This window comes from Aotus nancymaae, unplaced genomic scaffold, assembly GCF_030222135.1.
Source record: "Aotus nancymaae isolate 86718 unplaced genomic scaffold, 86718_ANA_hifiasm-v0.15.2.pri h1tg000002l, whole genome shotgun sequence".
Classification (NCBI taxonomy): Eukaryota; Metazoa; Chordata; class Mammalia; order Primates; family Aotidae; genus Aotus; species Aotus nancymaae.
In genome coordinates, this window is record NW_026988413.1 from 54,822,610 (window position 1) to 54,844,749 (window position 22,140).

Sequence of the window (22,140 nt, forward strand, 5' to 3'; positions counted from 1 at the left end):
TACATTGATTGTCTCTTACAAAACAGTACAAGGCAGATCTTTACTATTATGTTTTTTAAAAGCCTTTGAGATGTTTTATTTTCTGGGATGTGACCACCTGTTTTTTCTCTTATTAACACGCAGAGGGCTATATGTGTCTCTCATCTCTAGAAGTTTATTTTCAAAATGACACATCCCATATTGAAATGGGCACTTAGCAGACATGTGTGGACTGTAAGACTTGTCTGGGCACATGTTCTTAAGACAGTTTTTTAACCAATCAAGTTAACAGTTTTCAAACAAAAATTTTTCTTATACAGGTCCATATACGGACTTCATCCCTTGGACAACAGAAGAACAGAAGCTTTTGGAACAAGCTTTGAAAACATACCCAGTAAATACACCTGAAAGATGGGAAAAAATAGCAGAAGCTGTGCCTGGCAGGACAAAGAAGGACTGCATGAAACGATACAAGGTTGCAGATTCAGAGTTTATAGATTGTTATATTTTCAGTTGTAATGTGGGTTATATAATATCATTTATTTTGGTATTGTGAAGTGAGGAGAGACGAGCAGGAAATACTGCCATGTCACTTTCATCTTTTTTCCAAGAGAGGAAATAAAATCTGTGGTATTTAGGGTTATATATTCTAGGTTATATAGTTTAGGTCACATTTTATGTCTATTAAGTGGTTAATATAGTGCTTATTTCAATACCAGTAGTTATGGGGCCAATATTATTAGGAAGAAATGAGCAGCCTTAGAAACTTTCTAGCCCTGGCAGACAACGAATCTTGAATTCTTTACATATTTATACCAAACACTAGATTAAAATGTCTGTTTTTAAATTCTGACAGCTTCTTAAATCACACCTTTCTCCCTTCCTAGGAACTTGTTGAGATGGTAAAAGCAAAGAAAGCTGCTCAAGAACAAGTGCTGAATGCAAGTAGAGCCAAGAAATGACTTAATGACAATCTTTGTTATGTGTGCATTTTTATAATAAAACTGAAAATACTGTAAACATCTTCATTCTTAAAATTATACCTATGGTAATAATTGAAAGTGTGCTCCTTCCAACATAATTTCTCAGAGGACAAGGACTGACCACTGATGCAAAACCACCTTCAGAGGGGTAGTCTTTTTATCCTTTGAAAGTATGATACAGTATTTCATTTAAATTTCCAAATGTATATACATGTTTATTTTTATTTTTTTCTAGGTCTTAGTTTTGTGTGTGTGTGTGTGTGAGATGAAGTCTCGCTCTCTTGCCCAGGCTGGAGTACAGTGGCATAATCTTGGCTCAGTGCAACCTCTGCCTGCAGGTTCAAGCGATTCTCCTGCTTCAGCCTCCCAAGTAGGTGGGACTACAGGTGCGCGACACCACGCTCAGGTAATTTTTTTATATTTTTACTAGAGATGGGGTTTCACCATGCCGGCCAGGCTGGTCTCGAACTCCTGACCATGCAATCCGCCCGCCTCAGCCTTGCCAAGTGCTAGGATTGCAGACGTGAGCCACCGTGCCTGGCTCAAAAAATTTTGATTAGGAGCATTTTAATCACGAAGCCAACACATGTTACTGCAAATCTGATTAAAATCTGGTAGTTGCTCAATGGGACCTGAGGATTAAAAAGAAGACAGTTAAAAGAATTCAAAGTACTTGACCAACTTTTTGTATAGAAAAAGAGAAGGCAGGCTTACCAACAGCAGCAATAGCTGGACTCTTATTATAAATATATTTGGTACATACTTCTCGAATTGTCTCAGCATTCACAGCCTGAAATATGGAAGGCATTGTCATTCAGCTTTCTATAGTAAAAGTCTATACCTGGAACTTTTTAAAACTAAAGCAAGATAAAAGATAGATACATATTCTCAGCTTTTTGTAACCCCAACAGTAACTAAGGACTACTTACATCAATTCTTACTTCAAGCTCAGGGATGGGAATCCTTCTATTATAGCATAACATTTGCCTACCAATATCTTCACAAATTGGAGTTGAACCTGTTTAAAGAGAAGGAAAAATTAAGTGTTGGCATATAGATCAACCATACGAAAACAACCTGTGGCTGGGCGCGGTGGCTCATGCCTGTAATCCCTGGGGAGCCGGATCACCTGTGGTCAGGAGTTTAAGACTAACCTGGCCAACATGGCAAAATCCTGTCGGTACTAAAAATACAAAAAATTAACCAGGTGTGGGGCTGGGTGCTTGTAGTCCCAGCTACTCTGGCAGCTGAGGCAGGAGAATCGCCTGAACCCAGGAGGCAAGTTGCAGTGAGCCACAGTTGCACCACTGCACTCCATCCTGGGCAACAAAAGCAAAACTCTGTCTCAAAAAGAAAAAGGAACCTATGTCTTTATTTTTACCATCAAGCTGCAACAACATGTTCGTTTTCAGAAGATTTCTGGCTCGTGCAACCTCACTTTCAGTGACACTTGTACAGAGTCGCATCCTAAAAATCATTTGGAAAAACAGTATTATTATCAAGTAGTTGGAAAATGTTGTATTTCATTAGTTAATAATCTAAGATGCCATATTCTACACATGACAGACAGTGATTTACTCCCAGTGCTTAGCAAAAGCTAAAATGATTCTTGATTTTCCCTAGTATTGTTAATTTCTCAATAATGATATGTAAACATGTCTACACATTAGCAGACAAAGGTTTAATACAAATAGGCTCACATTTTCAGAAATGCTTTAAGCATCTTGAGACTTCATGAATCCCCATCTGTTGGTGTCTGATATGCTATGGATTAAGTCAGTGGATCATTCATTGGTCTCTCAAAACAATGAGTTGAGTCTAACTTAATTTTTAACTTGATAATTACATCCTAGTTGACTAGATTTAGAAAGATGTAAGCCAGTTAAGAATAGTGGGGGAAAGGAACCAGAGCTAAAAGTTTTCCAAGAAGTTGTGAGCCTTTCTGCCCATCTACTGAGTCAATATACTTTTCTTTTAGCAATGGCCAACTTCAGATTTACTTTCCCTTCCAAGCCAGACTACTTTCAGAGATATTTTCCCAACAACTTCTAGTTGGCTTTTAAACTTTTAGGGTCACTTTTCTGAATATCTGAAACATTAAAACTTTCTACAGTATAAATTAGCTTCACATCTTGAGACTTAGGAAAAAAATGTCTGCAATTTTTAAAAACATGGTAACTACTGTTTATCTAGTTCTCTTAATTAAAAGGTAAAACTACCACAAATCACCATATAGAAAAAATCAGTCTAAAACAAATTAAAAGCAAAATTTACTTAAAGCTATTTTCTCACCATTCTTTCTGAACAACATGTAGCATCTCTGCAACGGTGGCTGGTTCACAAACCATATACAGTCCCCATAATCCTGTATCTGTGTAGGAAGTGTTGAAAGACTGAAAGCTATGGCAAAGGTTGCCATGACAAGTGAGCTGGGCCAGCTTGCTAGATAAATTCTATAAGGAAAAAAAAATTCCAAGATAATTTTAAGGACACATATCCAAAATACCAGAAAGAAAAATGAAATGTGTGGAACTTAGAGGCTAAATTTCCCAGTTTTATTCAACATCTCAGTAGTAAAGTTCAGCGCAACTAAGAACTGTGCTTAGCTCACCCGCTGCACCCCCTGGAGAAATTCATGATATAAAAGCAATGAATCCTTATAATTAATGTAGTAACTGTACCTAATTCTAAAACTAGATTGCTATTATCAACCCAATTTGTAGGGCTCTTGGCTACGGATAAAGATTCAGAATTATATTACATATGAAGCTTAAGATATTTAGATGAAATGTATTTTGGGGAAATCTATGAGTAAAAACAAATCTATACAATGTTTTGAAATACTTCCAACTGAAAAAGAAGTTGAAAAAACAACACAAAGAATTCCCTTTATCCAAATTGCCTGTTATTTTACCATGTTTGCTTTATTCTCTTGTTATACAAGTTTTTTCAACTGTTTCAGAGTTTAGATGTGATGCTTCTTGTAAATACTTTATATGTACTAAATAGTACGTACTTGTGAAAAACAAGGAAATTTTTTTTACATCACCTCAGTATAGTTCCTCAGTATCTGTGGGAAATTGGTTTCCAGATCCCTGTGGATACCAAAATCCATAGATGCTACAGCCCTCATGTAACATGGTATATGTAGTATTTGCATATAACCAACCTATGAATACCCTCCTATATACTTTATCTATAGATAAATACCAAATCCATGTAAATGCTATGTAGTTACTATATTGTTTAGGAAGTGACTCAAAAAAATAGTCTATCCATGTTCAGTACAGATGCAACCATCCATTTCTTCCCCTAAATTTTCCACCTATGGTTGGTTGAATCCATGGATATGGAATCCACAGCTATAGAGGGCCTACTGTACTATTAAAATTAGGAGGTTAACATTAATATAGTACTTTTAGCTAATTCTTCTGTCCTTATTCAAATTTTGCCAATTATGCCACTAATAAACTTGGCAAAGAAACAAAATTTTTTTTCTGGCCCACATGCAATCCAGGATCAGTTTATATTTTTAAGTCAGAATTCACAGTACAAGGCTCTATTTTGCCACTTTAAAAAAGGATTCTTAAAAGAACTTATATTTAGGAAAACATGATCATCTTCCATCTGTTATGGAAAATTTCTTTTAAAATCACTTACCATTCCTCCTCCAAAAGAGCGATCCCAGTTGCCAATCAGCGTGTTTGCAACCATGAGGCATATTGTATCTGGATGTGCCCAACCAACAGCTTCAACAGCTATTGCAAGGTGTGCCAAAGGCATCTTGTCATCCCTCACACGAATCTAGTTAAGATAAAGCAGGGGGACCTCTAATTAAGATTACTATTATATAACATGCTTATTAACAAGAAAAAATCACCAGTTCCATTAACTGCAAAGTTAAAATGCTCACCAGGACTCTATTTTGATTTTTTAACTATCAGGCCTCATTACATTGTACAGTTTAATCTAGAAAAATTTCATGGGTTAAGGAAAAATTACTCTTCCCAAAAGATTTTATTACAGACAGCCACCACATTGTTTACATGGTCCAAAAGTGTTGCATTATTTCACTGGTTGGTAGAAATCTATCCTTTATGTTTGTCAATCTGATTTTTTCTTTTTCTTTTTCTTTTTTTTTTTTTTTTTTTTTTCCTGAAACCAACTCTTACTCTGTCACCCAGGCTGGAGTGCAGTGGCACGATCTTGGCTCACTGCAACCTCTGCCTCCCAGGTTCAAGCAGTTCTTCCTCAGTCTCCTGAGTAGCCAGGACTATAGGCATGCACCACCACGCTCAGCTAATTTTTCTATTTTTAGTAGAGACAGAGTTTCACCATGTTGGTAAGGCTGGTCTCAAACTCCTAACCTGAAGTGATACACCCACCTCAGCCTCCCCAAGTGCTGGGGTTACAGGTGTGAGCCACCATGCCTAGCCTCAATCTAAATTTTTCTACTGAAATTTCATATTGACATTACAGGTTTATTTTTGTACTGCCAATGATACAGTTCTAGGCAACTGCCAGTATCAGGGCATTTTCCAGATACTACTTTGAGCATCATCCTTAACATGGCAAATTAAGCCCCTAATGAGGCTTAAAGCTAGCTGGTAACTAGCGGATTCCCTGCAAGTTCTGGCTCTAACAGTTACTAGCCCCCAAAACATACTGTGGGCAAAACTGAGCCAATAGTAAAACTGAAGTGAAAGTCAAAATATAGAGTTTAATTAAAAGATTACTTTCAGATCTTACAATATATAAATGGGCATAGTGCCAAAGAAAAAGCACAGAAAGACCAAATTATAAACTGCTCTTAAAACCTTCCTTCCTGGCCGGGCGCAGTGGCTCACACCTGTAATCCCAACACTTTGGGAGGCCGAGGCGGGTGGATCACGAGGTCAAGAGATCGAGACCATCCTGGTCAACATGATGAAACCCCGTCTCTATTAAAAATACAAAAAATTAGCTGGGCATGGTGGTGCATGCCTGTAATCCCAGCTACTCAGGAGGCTGAGGCAGGAGAAGTGCCTGAACCCAGGAGGCGGAGGTTGCAGTGAGCCGAGATCGCGCCATTGCACTCCAGCCTGAGTAACAAGAGCGAAACTGTCTCCAAAAAAAAAAAAAAAAAAAAAAAAAAAAAACTTCCTTCCTTTCAGACTAGAATGAAGAAATTAAAAGCAAAACAAACTTGCTTCCTTAGGAAAGGAAAATGGGTTGTGAAGGAATAGGAAGAGGGAAGGAATGTAAGCAAATGAGTACATCCTCTTCCCTTTTTCTGTGTTTCAGTGTAAGCCTTTTACTTATTCCATTCTATTCCTACTGGAAATAAGCACATTTTGTATACTTATGTGTAAATACAACACAAGGAATCCAACAGGCTAAATACTAGCTGGGAGGCTTGCCCTACCTCACTTCCTGTGAATTTGCAGGGAGGCAGAGCTGGTATTTCTCCTTTGTGTGTGCATAAAGAGTCACCAAAATGCAACTTTGCTAAGTCAAGCAATTCATCATGGGAAACACCTAAATTGAAAGAAAATATTTTCACGTTATCTAGCTGCAATATAGTTTACAATACGGTATAATGTGATGTACATTACACATGAACTATCTGCACTTACTAAAAGCCATTATTTAAGAGTAAGCTCACAAACCACACCTATTTCCTTGGTGTTGCAAAGCTTGGGATTGCACACTTTCTTTCTCATTTTGTAGAGCAACTGACAGTTTTCATCAACAGACCAGTGGATTCACAGCTAAGAATAAGACAACTTGAAAACATCACTTTTGACAAAATCAAAATTTATATTCTATAATTTATATTATAAATATATATAATTTATATATATATAAATAATATATAATAAACTATATAACTTATATTCTATTAAATTATAAAGACTTCTAGGATGCAAACTAGCAAAAAATGCCAATTTTCAAAAAAAATTTAGTGGAAAATACAAATATGGGCTCTATCTAATTAAAATAAAGCTGGAGCTGGGCATGGTGGCTCACGCCCCAGTACTTTAAAAGGCTGAGGTGACAGGATCACTTGAGTTCAGGAGTTCAAGACCGGCCTGGACAACATAGCAAGACTCTGTCTCAATAAATAAAAGAAGCGGGATGCCGTGGCTCACACCTGTTATCCAAGCACTGCGGGAAGCCAAGGTGGGCAGGTCACTTGAAATCAGGAGTTCAAGACCAGCCTGGCCAATATGGTGAAACCCCATCTTACTAAAAATACAAAAATTAGCTCAGTGTGGCAACAGGTGCCTGTAATCCCACCTTTTCAGGAGGGTGAGGCAAGAGAATTACTTGAACCCAGGAGGAGGAGGTTGCAGTGTGCTGAGATCACATCACTGCACTCCAGCCTGGGTGACAGAGTAAGACTCTGTCTCTAAAATAAATAAAATCAAATAAATAAAAGCTGGATACACAGATATACTTTATTCTCTGCACTCTGCTATCAGAACTCAGGAACACAATAGTGTCATCTAATTTCCGAATACATCCATAGGTATCCAAATGCAAAAACTTAGGAATTACTTACACTATATCCCTTACTATCCGAACTTGGGACCCAAATAGATAATGTGAAAGATTCCTAAACACAAATATATAAACTTTAAAAAAAAATTTAGGCATGTATAAGGACTTTAAAATATATTATGGTAAGATTCTTTGGGGAGTTGGGGAGGGGAAAAAAAAAAAAGATTCTTTACCTTAAAATATAAAATTATAATTTTGTAATAAATGAAGCTAGGATACAAAAAACAATTTGGCAAATAAAAGCCTGAATATTAACCTAGAAGAGTTAAATGGTAACCAAGACAATAATTCAGAGGCCAGTAGAAACTTAAAACTGGCCTATTTCATTGAATTTAAGATGCAATCATTTAATTTATAAGGCACTATGTCACTTATGTAGTATTTAAGATGAATACTAATTAATCTACAACAAGCCATTAAACTAATGATATCCCAACTTTAGCTATGTCAAAATGAACCCGTGAACCAAAGTAAAAGTCATTTTGTCCATATGCCACCAACAATGGCAGAGAGATCGCAGAAAGTTTGGTTGATGAGGACCCACATAACAAGTCTCTTGTCCCATTTCCAAGTTTCGAACGTTTAAGACCCAGTCAGCAAGAGCCATTTTAGAAACAATGTTACTTAAGAGAATTTCAGAGTGTACTTCCTGTCACATACAATGAAGGTAACATGACTTTAGCTAGGTGCTATAATGAATAACGTTTGATATTTAATGTTTTCATCCTCTCCATTACCCCCAAGTAATTAGGTCAGAAATCAATCCAGAGTAACTAGGATTTTTAAATTATAATCTCTAAAAAGAGAAAAATTAAATTTACAACATGAAAGAAAACTTCAGTTTGCTCTAATATTAAAAAATACAGAGAAATGAAAACTGGGCTGGGTGTAGTGGCTCATGCCTGTAATCCCCAAGCTTTGGGAGGCCAAGGTGGACGGATCACTTGAACTCAGGAGTTCAAAACCAGCCTCAGCAACATGGTTAAGACTCCATCTCTATTTCTATAAATATATTTGTAAAAAAAACCTGGAAACCCATTAAAACATACTGTTGCCTAGATTCAGACTGCCAGGAAATTTGGCAATACGTGCTGTAATTTGTTTTGTCATTCACTGGCTTCAAACAGGACCTCAAGGAGACCTTCTGCAGTCACCTGCATGTTTGGATTCCCATTCAGGAGTCTCATGGCTCCCTATGTGCTTCCCTTTCCCAAAAATTAGATCTATTAAATGAATGATGGAACAAATGAAAGAATGAACAACATACCCATTCCATGCTTAAACAAGGACAAAGTTGGTTCTCAAGAAATAATTTAAAATCTCAAGAAATTCTCAAAGTACAGAACACTTACCTTCCAGCTGTCTACCAGTTCACTCATTTGCCCTTTTCTTGGAAGTTCTACTATGTATACTTAAGTATTGAACAATTCATTAAATCTTTCTATAAATGAAACCTACTTTTAAAAAATAGAGGGGAAGAAGGCCCTGGCCAACGTCAACACTGGGAGCCTCATCTGCAATGTAGGGGCTGGTGGACCTACTCCAGCAGCTAGTGCTGCACCAGCAGGAGGTCCTGCTCCTCTGCTGCTGCTCCAGCTGAAGAGAAGAAAGTAGAAGCAATGAAGGAAGAATCTGAGGAGTCTGATAATGACATGGGCTTTAGTCTTTTTGACTAAACCTCTTTTATAATGTATTTATAGTTTGGGAATGTGCTCTGTGGGGAAAAAAAAAAAAAACAGAGGGAAAGTCTGGCTCTAGTGCTCCACATTCCCCAACACAGTATCAAATACAGTTATTTGCTACGTAAACGAAAATTCTTAGGATATCTCCCAATGTGATCAAACTGGCATATCACTCCAGCAACTGTGTTTAAAATATGTGTAGAAATTTAAATTGACTAACCTCCAGCAGCAGCAAGAACTATTCTTGGCCCCTTATAATGTGTGGTTATATAATCCACTAAGTCCTTACGACTTATAGATCTGCAAATGAAGTAAAACAATTTTTAAAGGAAACAAATTTACATAATATACCTGAAATCAAATTGGACCATAACAGTATCCTAAAATGCAGTTGGAAATAGGATATAGGCAACACATCAAAGAACTTCAACTTTTTTACATCAAGGAAAAAAGATTTGACACCATTACTTGTTTATTCCAAAAATACCTATGAACTCACACGATTGGGAGGTAGGTGGAACTAAAAGATAGCTAACTACAATTTCACTCAGATTACCAGGGGGAAAATGACTTTTTGAAACATACTCTTTCAAAGTTTGTAAATGTTAATTTTCAAAATTCATAAATTCCCTTACCCACCAAGAAATTCTGAGAGTTATACCTACTTGATATTTTCAGTTGGTCCCAAAATTGTCCGTCCAAGTGCAGTATTTTGATAAGCTGTGGCATGAAGATAATCAAAAACAACTTCTTGTAAATTGGTTTCAACTTCTTGCATCTCTCTAAGGATTACTCCACGCTCACGTTCAATCTCTGCTTCTCCCAGTGTGCTGTTTTGTATTATATCAGCAAGAATTTCTACAGCTAATTGAAAATAAAACAGAAGAAACACAAGCAATCTTAACTTTCGCTATTAACGTCTATTAAACCAACATCAGAAATCATGACACTGACACCATCACTCGATACTAAATGATTAGCCTAGGAGAAAAATAAAAGGACAAAATTAAAATTTAATATATCCCTGTAGTACAAAAGATTTTTCCTTGGGAAAAAATTATAAATTTGCCATCACTCTGTAACGACTCTACCTACTTCAAAAATGCTATGGATGGAAATATGCCTATTAATATAGATTATTCTATATGAAAATTACAAAGTTATATATATTAGTCTGAAAATATCTAGCTACGTATATACACAGGATTCTCATCACCCAAGTATTTACTATGCAAGTTTCCACAGCAGTGAGAGTGCTATGTTAAGAAGCAAAGAACTGGCCAGGCACAGTGGCTCACACCTATAATCCCAGCACTCTGGGAGGCCAAGATGGGCTTGAGCCCAGGAGCTGGCTGGAGACTAACTTGGGCAACATGCCAAAATGTCTCCACAAAAATTAGCTGGGTATGGCGGCATGCGCCTATAGTCCCTGCTACTCAGGAGGCTGAGATGGGAGGACGGCTTGAGCTTGGGAGGCAAAGATTGCAGTGAGCTGAGATTTCGCCACTGCTCTCCTGTCTGGGCAACAGAGTGAGAAAAGAATAAATGAATACCTTACAGAATTGTGTGTTCTCAAACCTTAATTTGCAAAAAGCCAAAAGTGAAGTGGAAGATGTCATATTAAGCCACTAAGCAATTTTATCAGAGAAAGTGCATACCTCTCCAAAAAGAAATGTAATTCATTATTGAAGAATTAGTACATAGTTGCAATCATAATCTAAATGTCATTAATACAATTAATGTTATAAAATAAACTTACAATCTTAAGTTTCTTTTTTTCCTATGTCTCCATAATGAGACAAGTTCTCATTATGCTGCACAGGCCAGACTCAAATTCCTGGACTCAAGCAATCCTCCCACCTCAGCTTCCTACAAGTAACCAGGATTAAAGGCGTGCACCACCATGTCCAGTTTAGGTTTCATTTTTTTACTCTACTGTAACCTTTTCTTCCTTGTTTTAATTAAGTTCACTTTAAAGGGCACTGTCTCAGAACTGATTATGTTCAAATACTAAGAATATGACAAAACAGACTATTATAGTAAGCTGTGGCTGAGATCATGACCAAAAGGAAAAAATTATCTGTAAAACCAAATAAAACCTATCTGCCCAGTGTCCAGTAAGATAGGTGAGGAAGAGCCCACAGACCGAAGGACAAAAATTTCTGTGTGAAAATCCTCCTTTATGTGGGATTGGTGGTCTACACTGGTAGTTTCCAAAGGAGGGGAGGGGAACTCCTATTTCCCAGTCTTTACGTTTTAATCTGAACCTTTTTAAAAAATTTATATTTAATATAGGTTAGTATAGTAGCACACGTATTTAACTTACAAGTTTACATACATGAAGGATATATGATCAACTTTCTTACCAGTAATAAGTGATTATAAAAACTTGGAGACTATTAGTCTGAACATCTATTACCTCATATACCAGGCTTCAACCAGCTGAAGGTATTAAAAACCCCAAGTAAATCCCCAAAGTTGGAGCTGCTTCAGAAAGCACTTTCATTTTCTGTTCTTCAAGGAGATCCCCCTCTGCTTTTCCACACCCACTAGAAGAGGCTCTGTCCTTCCCAGCCAGATGCCAGGAGAAAAGGGGGAAAAGTCGTTTTAACATCACCCTTCCTTTTTGTTTCCCATTTTTGTCTTCCCTGTTGTTCTCTGTGTATAGAAAGGAATGAACTGGGCTGGAATGAACAACTCTTAGAGAGGCCTGGCCTAGCCCTATGTTCTTGGTCCCTAATTAGTCCTGGGACAAAAACTGTTTCTATTGGCTTTGTTATTCAAACCAACACATCCTCCATGGTTGCTGTCATTTTTGTTTCAATGCAAGAGTTAGGCCATCATATTAAATATTTTAGTTATTTACAGGTGATAGGTTTCTTACTTTGTTGTTTTGACAAAGTAAATGAATCCAGTCAGAAGACATGCACTTGAGTCCACAGTAAGTCACCTGACAGCTATGCAATCCTGGGCAAGTCAGAGTCTGGGCTTTCATTTCCACAACTGCAAGGTGGAAACACCTATGCAGACCAAATGGATAATATATATACAGTACTTGTGTAAAGTGCCATTTAAACATTATTAATGAAAGCCTATTAGGAACCCAAAAATTGCAAAGTAATAACAACTACAGAGGGACCTTAAAGGTTAATAATTTCACCAGTGGCTGTGTGCAGTGGCTCATGCCTATAATCCCTGCACTTCAGGAGACTGAGGTGGGTGGGTCACCTGAGGTCAGGAGTTTAAGACCAGCCTGGCCAACATGGTAAAATCCCATTTCTACTAAAAGTACAAAAATTAGCCATGGTGGCAGGAGCCTGTAATCCCAGCTACTCAGGAGGCTGAGGCAGGAGAATCACTTGAACCCAGAAGGCAGAGGTTGCAGTGAGCTGAGATCATACCACTGCACTCCAGCCTGGGTGACAGAGTGAGACTCTCTCTCTTAAAAAAAAAATAATTTTACCAATTAGCTCTAAAACTGCTAAATTTTGTTAATTTTTCCACTGGGAAAATGTTTTGTGCAATAACTTTAAGACAGTCTAAACAAGTCTACAAACATGGTAACTACAACAAACTGCTATCCTGTCAAAGTAACTATTTTATTTCCACCAAATCATCTCTATTTTATTGCTACATGTTCATAAAATCATCCATAATATTACTATTTGTCATATTTAGAAAAAAATAGGCCAGGCGCAGTGGCTCATGTCTGTAATTCCAACACTTTGGGAGGCCGAGGCAGGCGGATCACAAGGTCAGGAGTTTGAGACCAGCCTGGCCAATATGGTGAAACCCCGTCTCCAGTAAAAATACAAAAAATCAGCCAGGCATGGTGACGAGCGCCTGTAGTCCCAGCTACCCAGGAGGCTACGGAGGCTGAGTCAGGAGAATTGCTTGAACCAAGGAGGCAGAGGTTGCAGTGAGCCAAGATCACTCCACTGCATTCCAGCCTGGGAGACGGAGCAGCGAAACTCTGTCTCCTCAACCATGCACACACACACAAAAAAGACTGCTGTACCCTCACCCAGAGTTCAGTTTCATTTTTTCACATTTCTGGGGCTTACTCTTTTACAAGAGACATAATAAAAATAGTACTAAATAATTTCTAATTCTCATAAAAATTATATTATCTGCTGTATAAATAATAACAATACCTCTTGGCAAGTCTTTAGAGAATGCTTTGGCATAGTATACGGTCTGCTCTCTGGAGGTATAGGCATTGAGATGAGCACCCATGTTTTCAATCTCAAGTTCCAGATCTAACTGGGATCTCTTTTTGGTGCCCTTGAAATAAAAGAGGAAAAACAAATTATGAAACCTCCCTTTATCCTTCCTATTCTAAACACTTCAGATCATGAATATGGAGGACATAAGTTAGTTTCATGCAGGGTCAAATCTGGTCTCTAAAGTACATCAGGCAGGGTACCACGGCTCATGCCTGTAACCCTGGCACTTTGGGAGGCTGAGGCAGGCAGACTGAGCCCAGGAGTTTGAGACCAACCTCGCCAACATGGCAAAACCCGGTTTCTACCAATCAATCAATCAATAAATAAATAAATAAATAAATCTGGGTGTGGTGGCACACACCTACAATCCAGCTACTCCAGAAGCTGATGTGGGAGGATGGCATGAGCCTGGGAGGTGGAGGTTGCAGTAAACAGAGATTGTGTCACCGCACTCCAGCCTAGGCAACAGAGCCAGATCCTATCTCAAAAAAAATTTTTTTGTAATAAAGTACATCAAGCTTCAGAAATCGTATACATTCAGATGACCCCTGCGTCCCAAGAGAACGTTTCCATTTCAGCTTTCCAAAGCAATTATCAGTACTTATTTTAGATACTGTCCTGGAAAAATAAACATAAAACATGTTATGGCCGAGTGCGGTGGCTCACGCATGTAATCCAAGCACTTTGGAGGCCAAGGCGGGCAGATCACCTGAGGTCGGGAGTTCAAGACCAGCCTGACCAACATGGTGAAACCCCGTCTTTTATTAAAAAAAAAAAAAAAAAAAAAAGTTATGCTACTCAAAGAGCTCTCCTTGCCTCTAAAGAATGAAACTTTGTGCTTAATCTCTTAAAGAGTGTGTTTTTGTAAAGTCTTACAACTTGCCTTGAAAGCCATATGCTCCAGAAAGTGAGCTGTTCCATTATTCTTCTCATTTTCATATCTACTTCCAGCATCAATCCAGAGTCCAACCTTAATGCAATCAAAGAACAATTAAATAAAACCATTTTATTTATTTGAGGTTGCTGGGAACCGTCTCCTTCCTTTTTCTGACAAATGCTTTCTGGTCTTAAGACTAAGATTTTCTTGACCTGAGTGAACTGATAGCTCATTTCTATGAAGTATGAGATTGAAAATGTTTGATCAGGCTACTGCTAGGTGCTACAAATATCTACCTGCCACCTTCACTAAGGATTCTTTGCCCAGCTCATGAATCCAACCAATTAATAACTGTAATATAAAGAACATCAGAGACTGTCAGAAAACTTCAGTTGAAATCTTGGCTGTGTCATGTATTAGCTGAGGGACCTGAACAAAACCATTTAACTTCTCTCACTTCCTTAACTATAAACACGTGTGAGAACGCCCACTAAAAAGAATTGCTTTAAAAAGCAAATAAGACATACTTAAAAACACCTGGCAGAGCAGCCCTGCAACTATACCTCTTCCATTATCATCAATACTACTAATAATAATCAGTAATAAGCTACAAGAACAAGAAGCAAACAGTGCAACAGGATACATATGCACCCTATAACTAAGTATCACTGGAAGAAAAGGTTCAAGACTCAGAGAAACCTGTCAAGGCAAAATCACTGCCACCCTTTTTCAACCACCAGCCAACGAAAAAGCTAAAGATTAAAATCAACAATTTGCTCCGTTAAACAAAGGGTCACTTAGAGAAGGTTGCCTGAGTCACTTACTGTGCACGTTGAGAGCCCAGAGTCTTCAGAGGCCACTCTAAGTCCGCTTTCTAAGCATGTTACTCTTGTTTCAGGAACATTCAGAACAACTTGTGTAGCAGCCTGTGTACTTCTCAATCTATTCTCTCCAAAATATGATGGCTGATTGGGGGTAGGAAGTGGAAGAGACAAAGCAAAACACATTACTAATCTGATATGAAATGCTGACTTTAAACCAAATCTATTTTAAATAGGCTCTCTCCTCAAAAGAATCTTTCTTCCTAAATTTTGGTTCCACTGGGATCTACCCCTCTGCCTGGCCTAGAAACTTCTGTCACCAGCCACTGTCCTAAAGCCAGCAACGTGATTATAAACATGTCCTTCCCTCAGGGAAGATGAGCAGTTATTGGCATTACACAGAGAAACTGACTTTATTTCACTACCTAGCCTAGATATGTTTTACATTCATTATGGAGAAAACAAGCGGGGGGAAAAAAAAGAAAAGGAGGGAAAAGATGTACAACTACCTACACTCAAGATAGAACTAACCCTCGGGTTTTCATTGTTCAAGAAAAGCAACAAGTTTTGGAAATAATAGAAAAAGAGAGAATAGGAAGATAGGCTGATATTCAAAAATGCACTCCAGCTGACTGGCTTGTCGGCCAGGAACTATTCACCTTTCAGCAGTTTTTCTTTGCTTTTATACATAGGTTAAGTCTCACATCCCTTTGCTGAAAGGCAGAGGCTCTCTCATGAGAAAAATGCTAATTAATACATACAAAATTTTACTTCTGCGATGTCCAGGTTCGCGGGAAGCCTGGCTGAGGTCGAAGCTCAGTCCCAGGCAAAAACAGAACTCTGGAGCGGCAACCATTTTACTTATTAGTTTTCCCCAATTTGCAAGCACTATGTTTTTAGTGGTCAACCATGAACTCCTCAGTAGCTGGCGGGAGGACCCGAAAACCAGGGTCATTCCACACATCAGTGGCAGGTCTCCTGGCGGGTGGCCAAAAGCCAGCCACCCCCAGCCAGTTCAGCGGCCCCAGGCCGCCTGGCGCCCGGCAGGTCCGGGTCGAGGAGGCCCTGCCCGACCTGCTGTTCGGATCTGTGGCGCCGACTCTTACGTGCGACGCGCCGCGTCCGGCGAGAGAGACCAGGGCCGGCCCGACCGGGTCTGGCCCCGAGCAGCGCCCAGACAAGTGGAGGGAAGCTCACCCGTCCTGCAGCGCCTCGGTTCAGCAGCCTCTCGCTGAAACCCCACAACCGCCGCCGCGCTGCATGTAACAGGACCGCTCGAGCCGCTGCCGCCGCCATCTCTGCTAGAGGGAAGGTGGAGGATAGAGGATGTGCTTCCGGGGTCACGACCTGAGGTCCCAGAGCAGGGAGGCTGGCTCCATCTTGTGGTCATGATTGGAATGACACCCCTCGAAGCGGTCGTGAAAAGAATCAGGACCCGACCATGCTGCTGAACCGTCTTTACCAAATCACATGAATTGGGGAGTCTGCAGGAAGCCCCTGTATCACTAGTTATTTTATTGATCGCTTACTAAGTGCAAGGCACAATTGCGGTGGAGTGAAAGGTAACCTGATGCAATATATCTCACTGGTGGATGGAATGAATTGAAAACAGTGGAATAAGATCCGTAAGTCACTCCCCTTAAAGGAAAAGTCTAGTGGAAGAGTCAGATGCAGTGAGGAGAGGAAAAGATGTATCCATATTGATCCCTATTCACTCTTTGAACCTTTACATATGGCTCATCCCATTCCATAGACATTGCCCTCAGTAAGGTCACTAATTGCTAAAAGTTGGACCCTTTACAGACTTATGTTACAGTCCTGTTGGAGGAGATTACATTTTTGGCCTCCGTAAAATTCTCTTTTGTCATTTTATTCTAAAGCTGCACCTCCTCATAGTTCCCTCTGCACCCTCTTGGGCTTCTCGTTATTCACAGATATCTTTGTTTTGTTTTGTTTGTTTGTTTTTTAAGACGGGGTTTCACCATGTTGGTCAGGCTAGTCTTGAACTCCCGACCTCAGGTGGTCCGCCCGCCTTGGCCTCCAAAGTGCTTGGATTACAGGCGTGAGCCACCAAGCCCGGCCTTTTTTCTCTCTTTCTTTTTTTTTTTTTTTTGAGGCGGAGTTTTGCTCTTATTGCCCAGGCTGGAGTGCAATGGTGTGATCTCGGCTCTCTACAACCTCTGCCTCCCGGCTTCAAGCAATTCTCCTGCCTCAGCCTCCCAAGGACGATTACAGGTATGTGCCACCACACCCAGCTAATTTTGCATTTTTAATAGAGATGGGGTTTCACCATGTTGGTCAGACTGGTCTTGAACCCCTGACCTCAGGTGATCAACCCACCTCGGCCTCCCAAAGTGCTGGGATTGCAGGCATGAGTCACTGTCCCCTGCCCACAGATCTCTTAAGGAACTAAAAATTGCAAACACTTTTCTAACTCAGGTAGATGTTATTGTGCTCATTTTGCAATTAAGACACTGAAGTCAAATAACTTGCCCCAGGTTCCCCTGCTAATAATAGGTTAACTCCAAAGACTGTGCTGTGAAACACTACGTTTTGCCGTAAAAGTTGGGGTTTGCCAGGGCTCTAGCCCTCTTCTACAGAATATTCTCCCTCTGGGCTTTTCCCTCCACTTCAGGACTTGTCTGCCCAATCCAGGCCTTTCTCTTGAGCTCCAGGCCCACTTAACCATCAACTAGTAGGAAACTACACTTGAATATCCCATTGGAACCTCAATATCAACTTGTCCAAAAGGGAATTCACTGTGGCCCCCAAATCTCTTCCCATATTTGCAGTGCTAAACAGCCAATAATACCTCCATTCACCCAAAATCCAAACCACCTGGAAGCTCCTCTCTTTTTCCATCTTCCACATTCAATTGATACATCCCTTTCGTGCCTCTTCAATCTACTCCAGGCGCTTTGTCAAATTTTTCACATTGCTACCTATGAGATCTTTTTCAAATGCAACTGTTATGGCAGTCCCGTCGTGAAGAACCCACCAGGAAGCCCTTGGTCACAATAAAGTAAAGGCTCCTTAGCATGGCAGGTGGGGCTCTTCATGATCTGACTCCCATTTATCTTTCCAAACTCATCTCCCTCTGCCTACCCAGCTACTATGATTCATAGATTCAGCCCATAAGACTCATTATGTAATGTAATAAAGGACGACCAAGGTTATCCCTGCATGTTTCTAAAACAAGTGTGTTAAAGAAATACAAACATGCATACATATATACAAAAATATTTACCTATTATCACAAGAAGCACCTAGAAAGTTTTAGCAAGAATTTCTATTCAATTCTAATATACTCCATTGTATTAATTTATTAGTCATTATTTAAAGTCAATATATTAAAACATAAAGCCTACAGAAATTAAGAGCACTCTATCAGAGTAGAGCTAAGAAATCAAAGTACTTTTACTACTGCCAAAAGAGCCCTACATACACAACAGTATACCTTTTTTTTTGTTTTTTTAGATGGAGTTTAGCTCTTGTTGCCCAGTCTGGAGTGCAGTGGCATGATCTCGGCTCACTGCAACCTCCGCCTCCTGGGTTCAAGTGATTCTCCTGTCTCAGCCTCCTGAGTAGCTGAGATTATAGGCACCCGCCACCATGCCTGGCTAATTTTTGTATTTTTAGTAGAGATGGGGTTTCACCATGTTGGCCAGACTGGTCTCAAACTCCTGACCTCAAGTGCTAGGCTGGTCTTGAACTCCTGATCTCAAGTGATCCACCTGCCTCAGCCTCCCAAAGTGCTGGGATTACAGGCGTGAGCCACCGCACCTGCCTATTTTTAATAATTTCTTAACTGACTGGATTTTACTGGCGAAGAGTCGTTGCTATTTTTGTTGTTTGGAAATTTTCATTGCGGATGTCATATTCCTTTAATTCTTTCATGTCTGAGGATGTCTCCTTTTATCTTCATATTTGAAAGACATTTTTTGTCTGGACTTAATATTGTTAGGTCACATTTTCATTTTCTCAGAATTTTCTAAATATTACTCCATTATGTTCCTGAATTAAATGTTTTGGAGAAGTCTGAGGCTAGCCAGATTTTTTTTTTAACCACCCTTAAATGTGACTTGTTTTATCTGCCTAAATACCTAAAAAATTATTTTATTATTGAAGTTCAATAACTTAACTAGGCTATCTTAATGTTGAGTAATTTTTGTGTGAAGTGATGTTTATCAAAATTTTCAAATCATATATATTCTTTCATGCTGCACATTCACTTCTTCCTTCATTTTAGGGAAAGTCTCTTTGAATACATCTTCTGGCATTCCATTCAGTGTATTCTCTTTTCAAGGACTGCAGCTCTTCCTATGCTGAATTATTTTATCTGTCCTTCATATTTATTAGCATCTGTTTAACTTCTTAAGGTTTTGTCATTTTCCTCTACTCTTTTTTGTGATTATCTCAAGACAGAAGTAGGCCTACACAAACATGTCCTACTAATTTTTGGCAAAGGTGCAGAAGCAATTCAATAGATGAAGAATAGGCTTTCAGCAAATACTGCTGGAACAATTAGATGTTCATATCCACTGCTCCCTGGTCCCCAAACCCCATGAACCCACACCTCACACTTTATACAAAAATTAACTCAAAATGAATCATGGATGCAAATATATGGCCTAAAACTATAAAACTTTTAGAAAACCACATACAATAAAATCTTTGGAATATAGGGATAGGCAAGGAGTTTTCAGACCTAGTATCAAAAGTATAATCCTTAAAACAAGATTAAAAGCTTTTGCCCTACAAAAGATGCTGTTAAGAGGATGAAAAGACAAGCTACAGACTGGGAGAAAATATTTATAAACCACATATTTAACAAAGGACTTGTGTCTAAATTATGAAAAAAAAAAAGAAAATGGGCAAAATACATGAACAGACATTTCACTGAAGAAGAAATACAGATGGCAGATAAGCACATGAAAAGATGTCCAATGGCCGGGCATGGTGGCTCATGCCTGTTATCCAAGCACTTTGGAGGCCAAGGTGGTTGGATCACCTGAGGTCGGGAGTTCAAGACCAGCCTGACCAACATGGTGAAACCCCATCTTTTTTCTAAAAAAAAAAAAAAAAGAAGAAGAAGAAGACCGGGCGCGGTGGCTCACACCTGTAATCCTAGCACTTTGGGAGGCCGAGGTGGGTGGATCACCTGAGATTAGGAGTTCAAGACGAGCCTGGCCATCATGGTGAAACCCCATCTTTAAAAAAAAAAAAAAAGTGAAGAAAAGGTGTCCAATATCATCAATCATTACAAAGTGCATATTAAAATGATGAGTTATCACTACACACACAGCAAAATGGCTCAAGTAAAAAACAGCAAAAACACCACATGCTGGCAAGGATGTAGAAAAACAAGATCACTCATACATTACTAGCGGGAATGTAAAATTCCAGAGTACTACAGACACTCACTATACAACCCAGTCATTGAACTCCTGGGCATTTATCCCAGAAAGATGAAAACTGAAGTTCACACAAAAACATCTGCATGTACACTCCCAGCAGCTTTATTCATGATAGCCAAAAGTTGGAAATAATGCAAATGTCCTTCAAAAGGAGAATGGTTAAACTGTGGTACATTCTTACCATGGAATACTACTCAACTCTCAAAAGGAATGAACTACTGATAAATGCAACAACTTGAATGGACCTCAAGGGAATTATGACAATACCAAAAGGTTATATACTATATGATTCCATTTATATAACATTCCTGAAATGACAGTATTATAGAGATGGAGAATAGACTAGTGATCCCCAAGGGCTAGAGTTGGAGGGGAGAAGGGCAGGGACAAAAGGGGATGAGTGTGGCTACAAAAGGGTGGCATAAGGGGTTCTTGAAGCGATGGGACCATTCTCTATGTCAACTGTGCTCATAGTTACACGAATCTACACATAAAGCTGCATAGCATTAAATATACACAAATGAACGCACATAAAACTGGTAAAATATAAATAAGGTCAGTGTACTGTATTGACCTAAATTTCCTGGTTGTGATGTTGTTTCTATTCATGCAAGATGTTATCACTGGGGCAAACTGGATGAAAGGTATGTGAGATCTCTCTGTATTGTTTCTTACAACTGCAGATGGACCTGTGATTATCTCGAAATAAAAAGTTTAGTTAAAAGAAAAAATGAGGTTACATTTCCAAAACCTTTTTCTTCTTACAGGAAGGGAGCAGTGGGAGAAGAATACTGCTTTCTGTTGACCATTATGTATTATAGTCACGCATTCAAGTACACATACACATCACAGGGGCTCTTACACAAATTGAAATAGGAAGAGAATCCCAGAATTGTTCATCTGGCCATAACTAATAACATAATAAAGGGAACTCCAGATGAATTGGAGCAAAAAAAATCTTTGCATGTTTCATAAAGCGTTCCTGATCCAGCCTTTTCTACGATGGTCGCTGGTGATGAGGGAGCGATTAGTGTGCTCTGAGATGTGTAATGTGACAGTTTGAGTAGCTCCCTGTGTCTGGCTGTGGTGCTGGCAGCCTTTGTGCACAGTCTGGTGTTATTGAAGTGCTTCTGCTTTATTCCTTTTTGTCTCCTGCCTCTTGATGGGGGTTACACTGAGTAGGAAGCAGTCCCTGAGTTGAATGTATAATCACCATGGGAACTGAGGCTACAATCAACCTCTGGGAATATGGCCCATGGCCCCTGCATGCCTATTGTCAAAATCCTTCTTGTGCACTTTTTTTTTTTCTTTTTCTTTTTTTTTTTTTTTTTTTTTTTTTTGAGATGGAGTCTCACTCTGTCACCCAGGCTGGAGTGCAATGGCATGATCACAGCTCACTGCAACCTCCACCTCCTGGGCTCAAGCTATCCTCCCACCTCAGTAGCTGGGACTGCAGGTGTGCACCACCACACCTGGCTGATCTTCTGTATTTTTTGTAGAAACAGGGTTTTGCCATGTTGCACAGGCTGGTCTCAAACTTCTGGAGTCAAGCGATCCACGTGCCTCAGTTTCCCAAAGTGCTGGGATTACAGGTGTGAGTCAATGCACCAGA

At 39.3% G+C, this 22,140-nt stretch overlaps 2 protein-coding genes across 4 annotated transcripts in view; one reads left to right on the top strand and one right to left on the bottom strand.

The window, feature by feature from the left end:
* DNAJC2 (DnaJ heat shock protein family (Hsp40) member C2) overlaps positions 1-3,920 on the top strand; it is a 36,778-nt gene extending 32,858 nt beyond the window's left edge. For 2 of the 3 annotated variants that reach the window (XM_012456465.2, XM_064374739.1), the window contains 2 exons: positions 300-454; positions 867-3,920. In XM_012456465.2, the coding sequence (XP_012311888.1) occupies positions 300-454; positions 867-941 (230 nt within the window). In that variant the 3' untranslated portion in view covers positions 942-3,920. Of the gene's footprint in view, positions 1-299 lie in introns of all 3 variants that reach the window. The other variant, XM_012456459.3, reaches the window with a different exon arrangement.
* PMPCB (peptidase, mitochondrial processing subunit beta) lies at positions 133-16,409 on the bottom strand. The gene is made up of 13 exons (XM_012456489.3): positions 16,309-16,409; positions 15,115-15,255; positions 14,297-14,383; positions 13,342-13,471; positions 9,853-10,051; positions 9,408-9,487; positions 6,367-6,479; positions 4,623-4,766; positions 3,255-3,415; positions 2,344-2,429; positions 1,892-1,980; positions 1,677-1,752; positions 133-1,594 (listed from the first exon to the last, which is right to left on the bottom strand). Exons 1-13 carry the CDS (start codon positions 16,405-16,407, stop codon positions 1,530-1,532), a joined length of 1,470 nt encoding a protein of 489 aa, XP_012311912.1. The 5' UTR covers positions 16,408-16,409; the 3' UTR covers positions 133-1,529.
* Between the last annotated feature and the right edge of the window lie 5,731 nt (positions 16,410-22,140).

Coding starts and splice junctions, on each gene's coding strand:
- PMPCB (XM_012456489.3), bottom strand. CDS start 16,407: ATGGCGGCGGCAGCGGCTCGAGCGGTCCTGTTACATGCAGCGCGGCGG. Junction 15,256..16,308: donor ACCGAGGCGCTGCAGGACGG/GTGAGCTTCCCT, acceptor ACCCCCAATCAG/CCATCATATTTTGGAGAGAA. Junction 1,753..1,891: donor AGCTTGAAGTAAGAATTGAT/GTAAGTAGTCCT, acceptor TCCATATTTCAG/GCTGTGAATGCTGAGACAAT.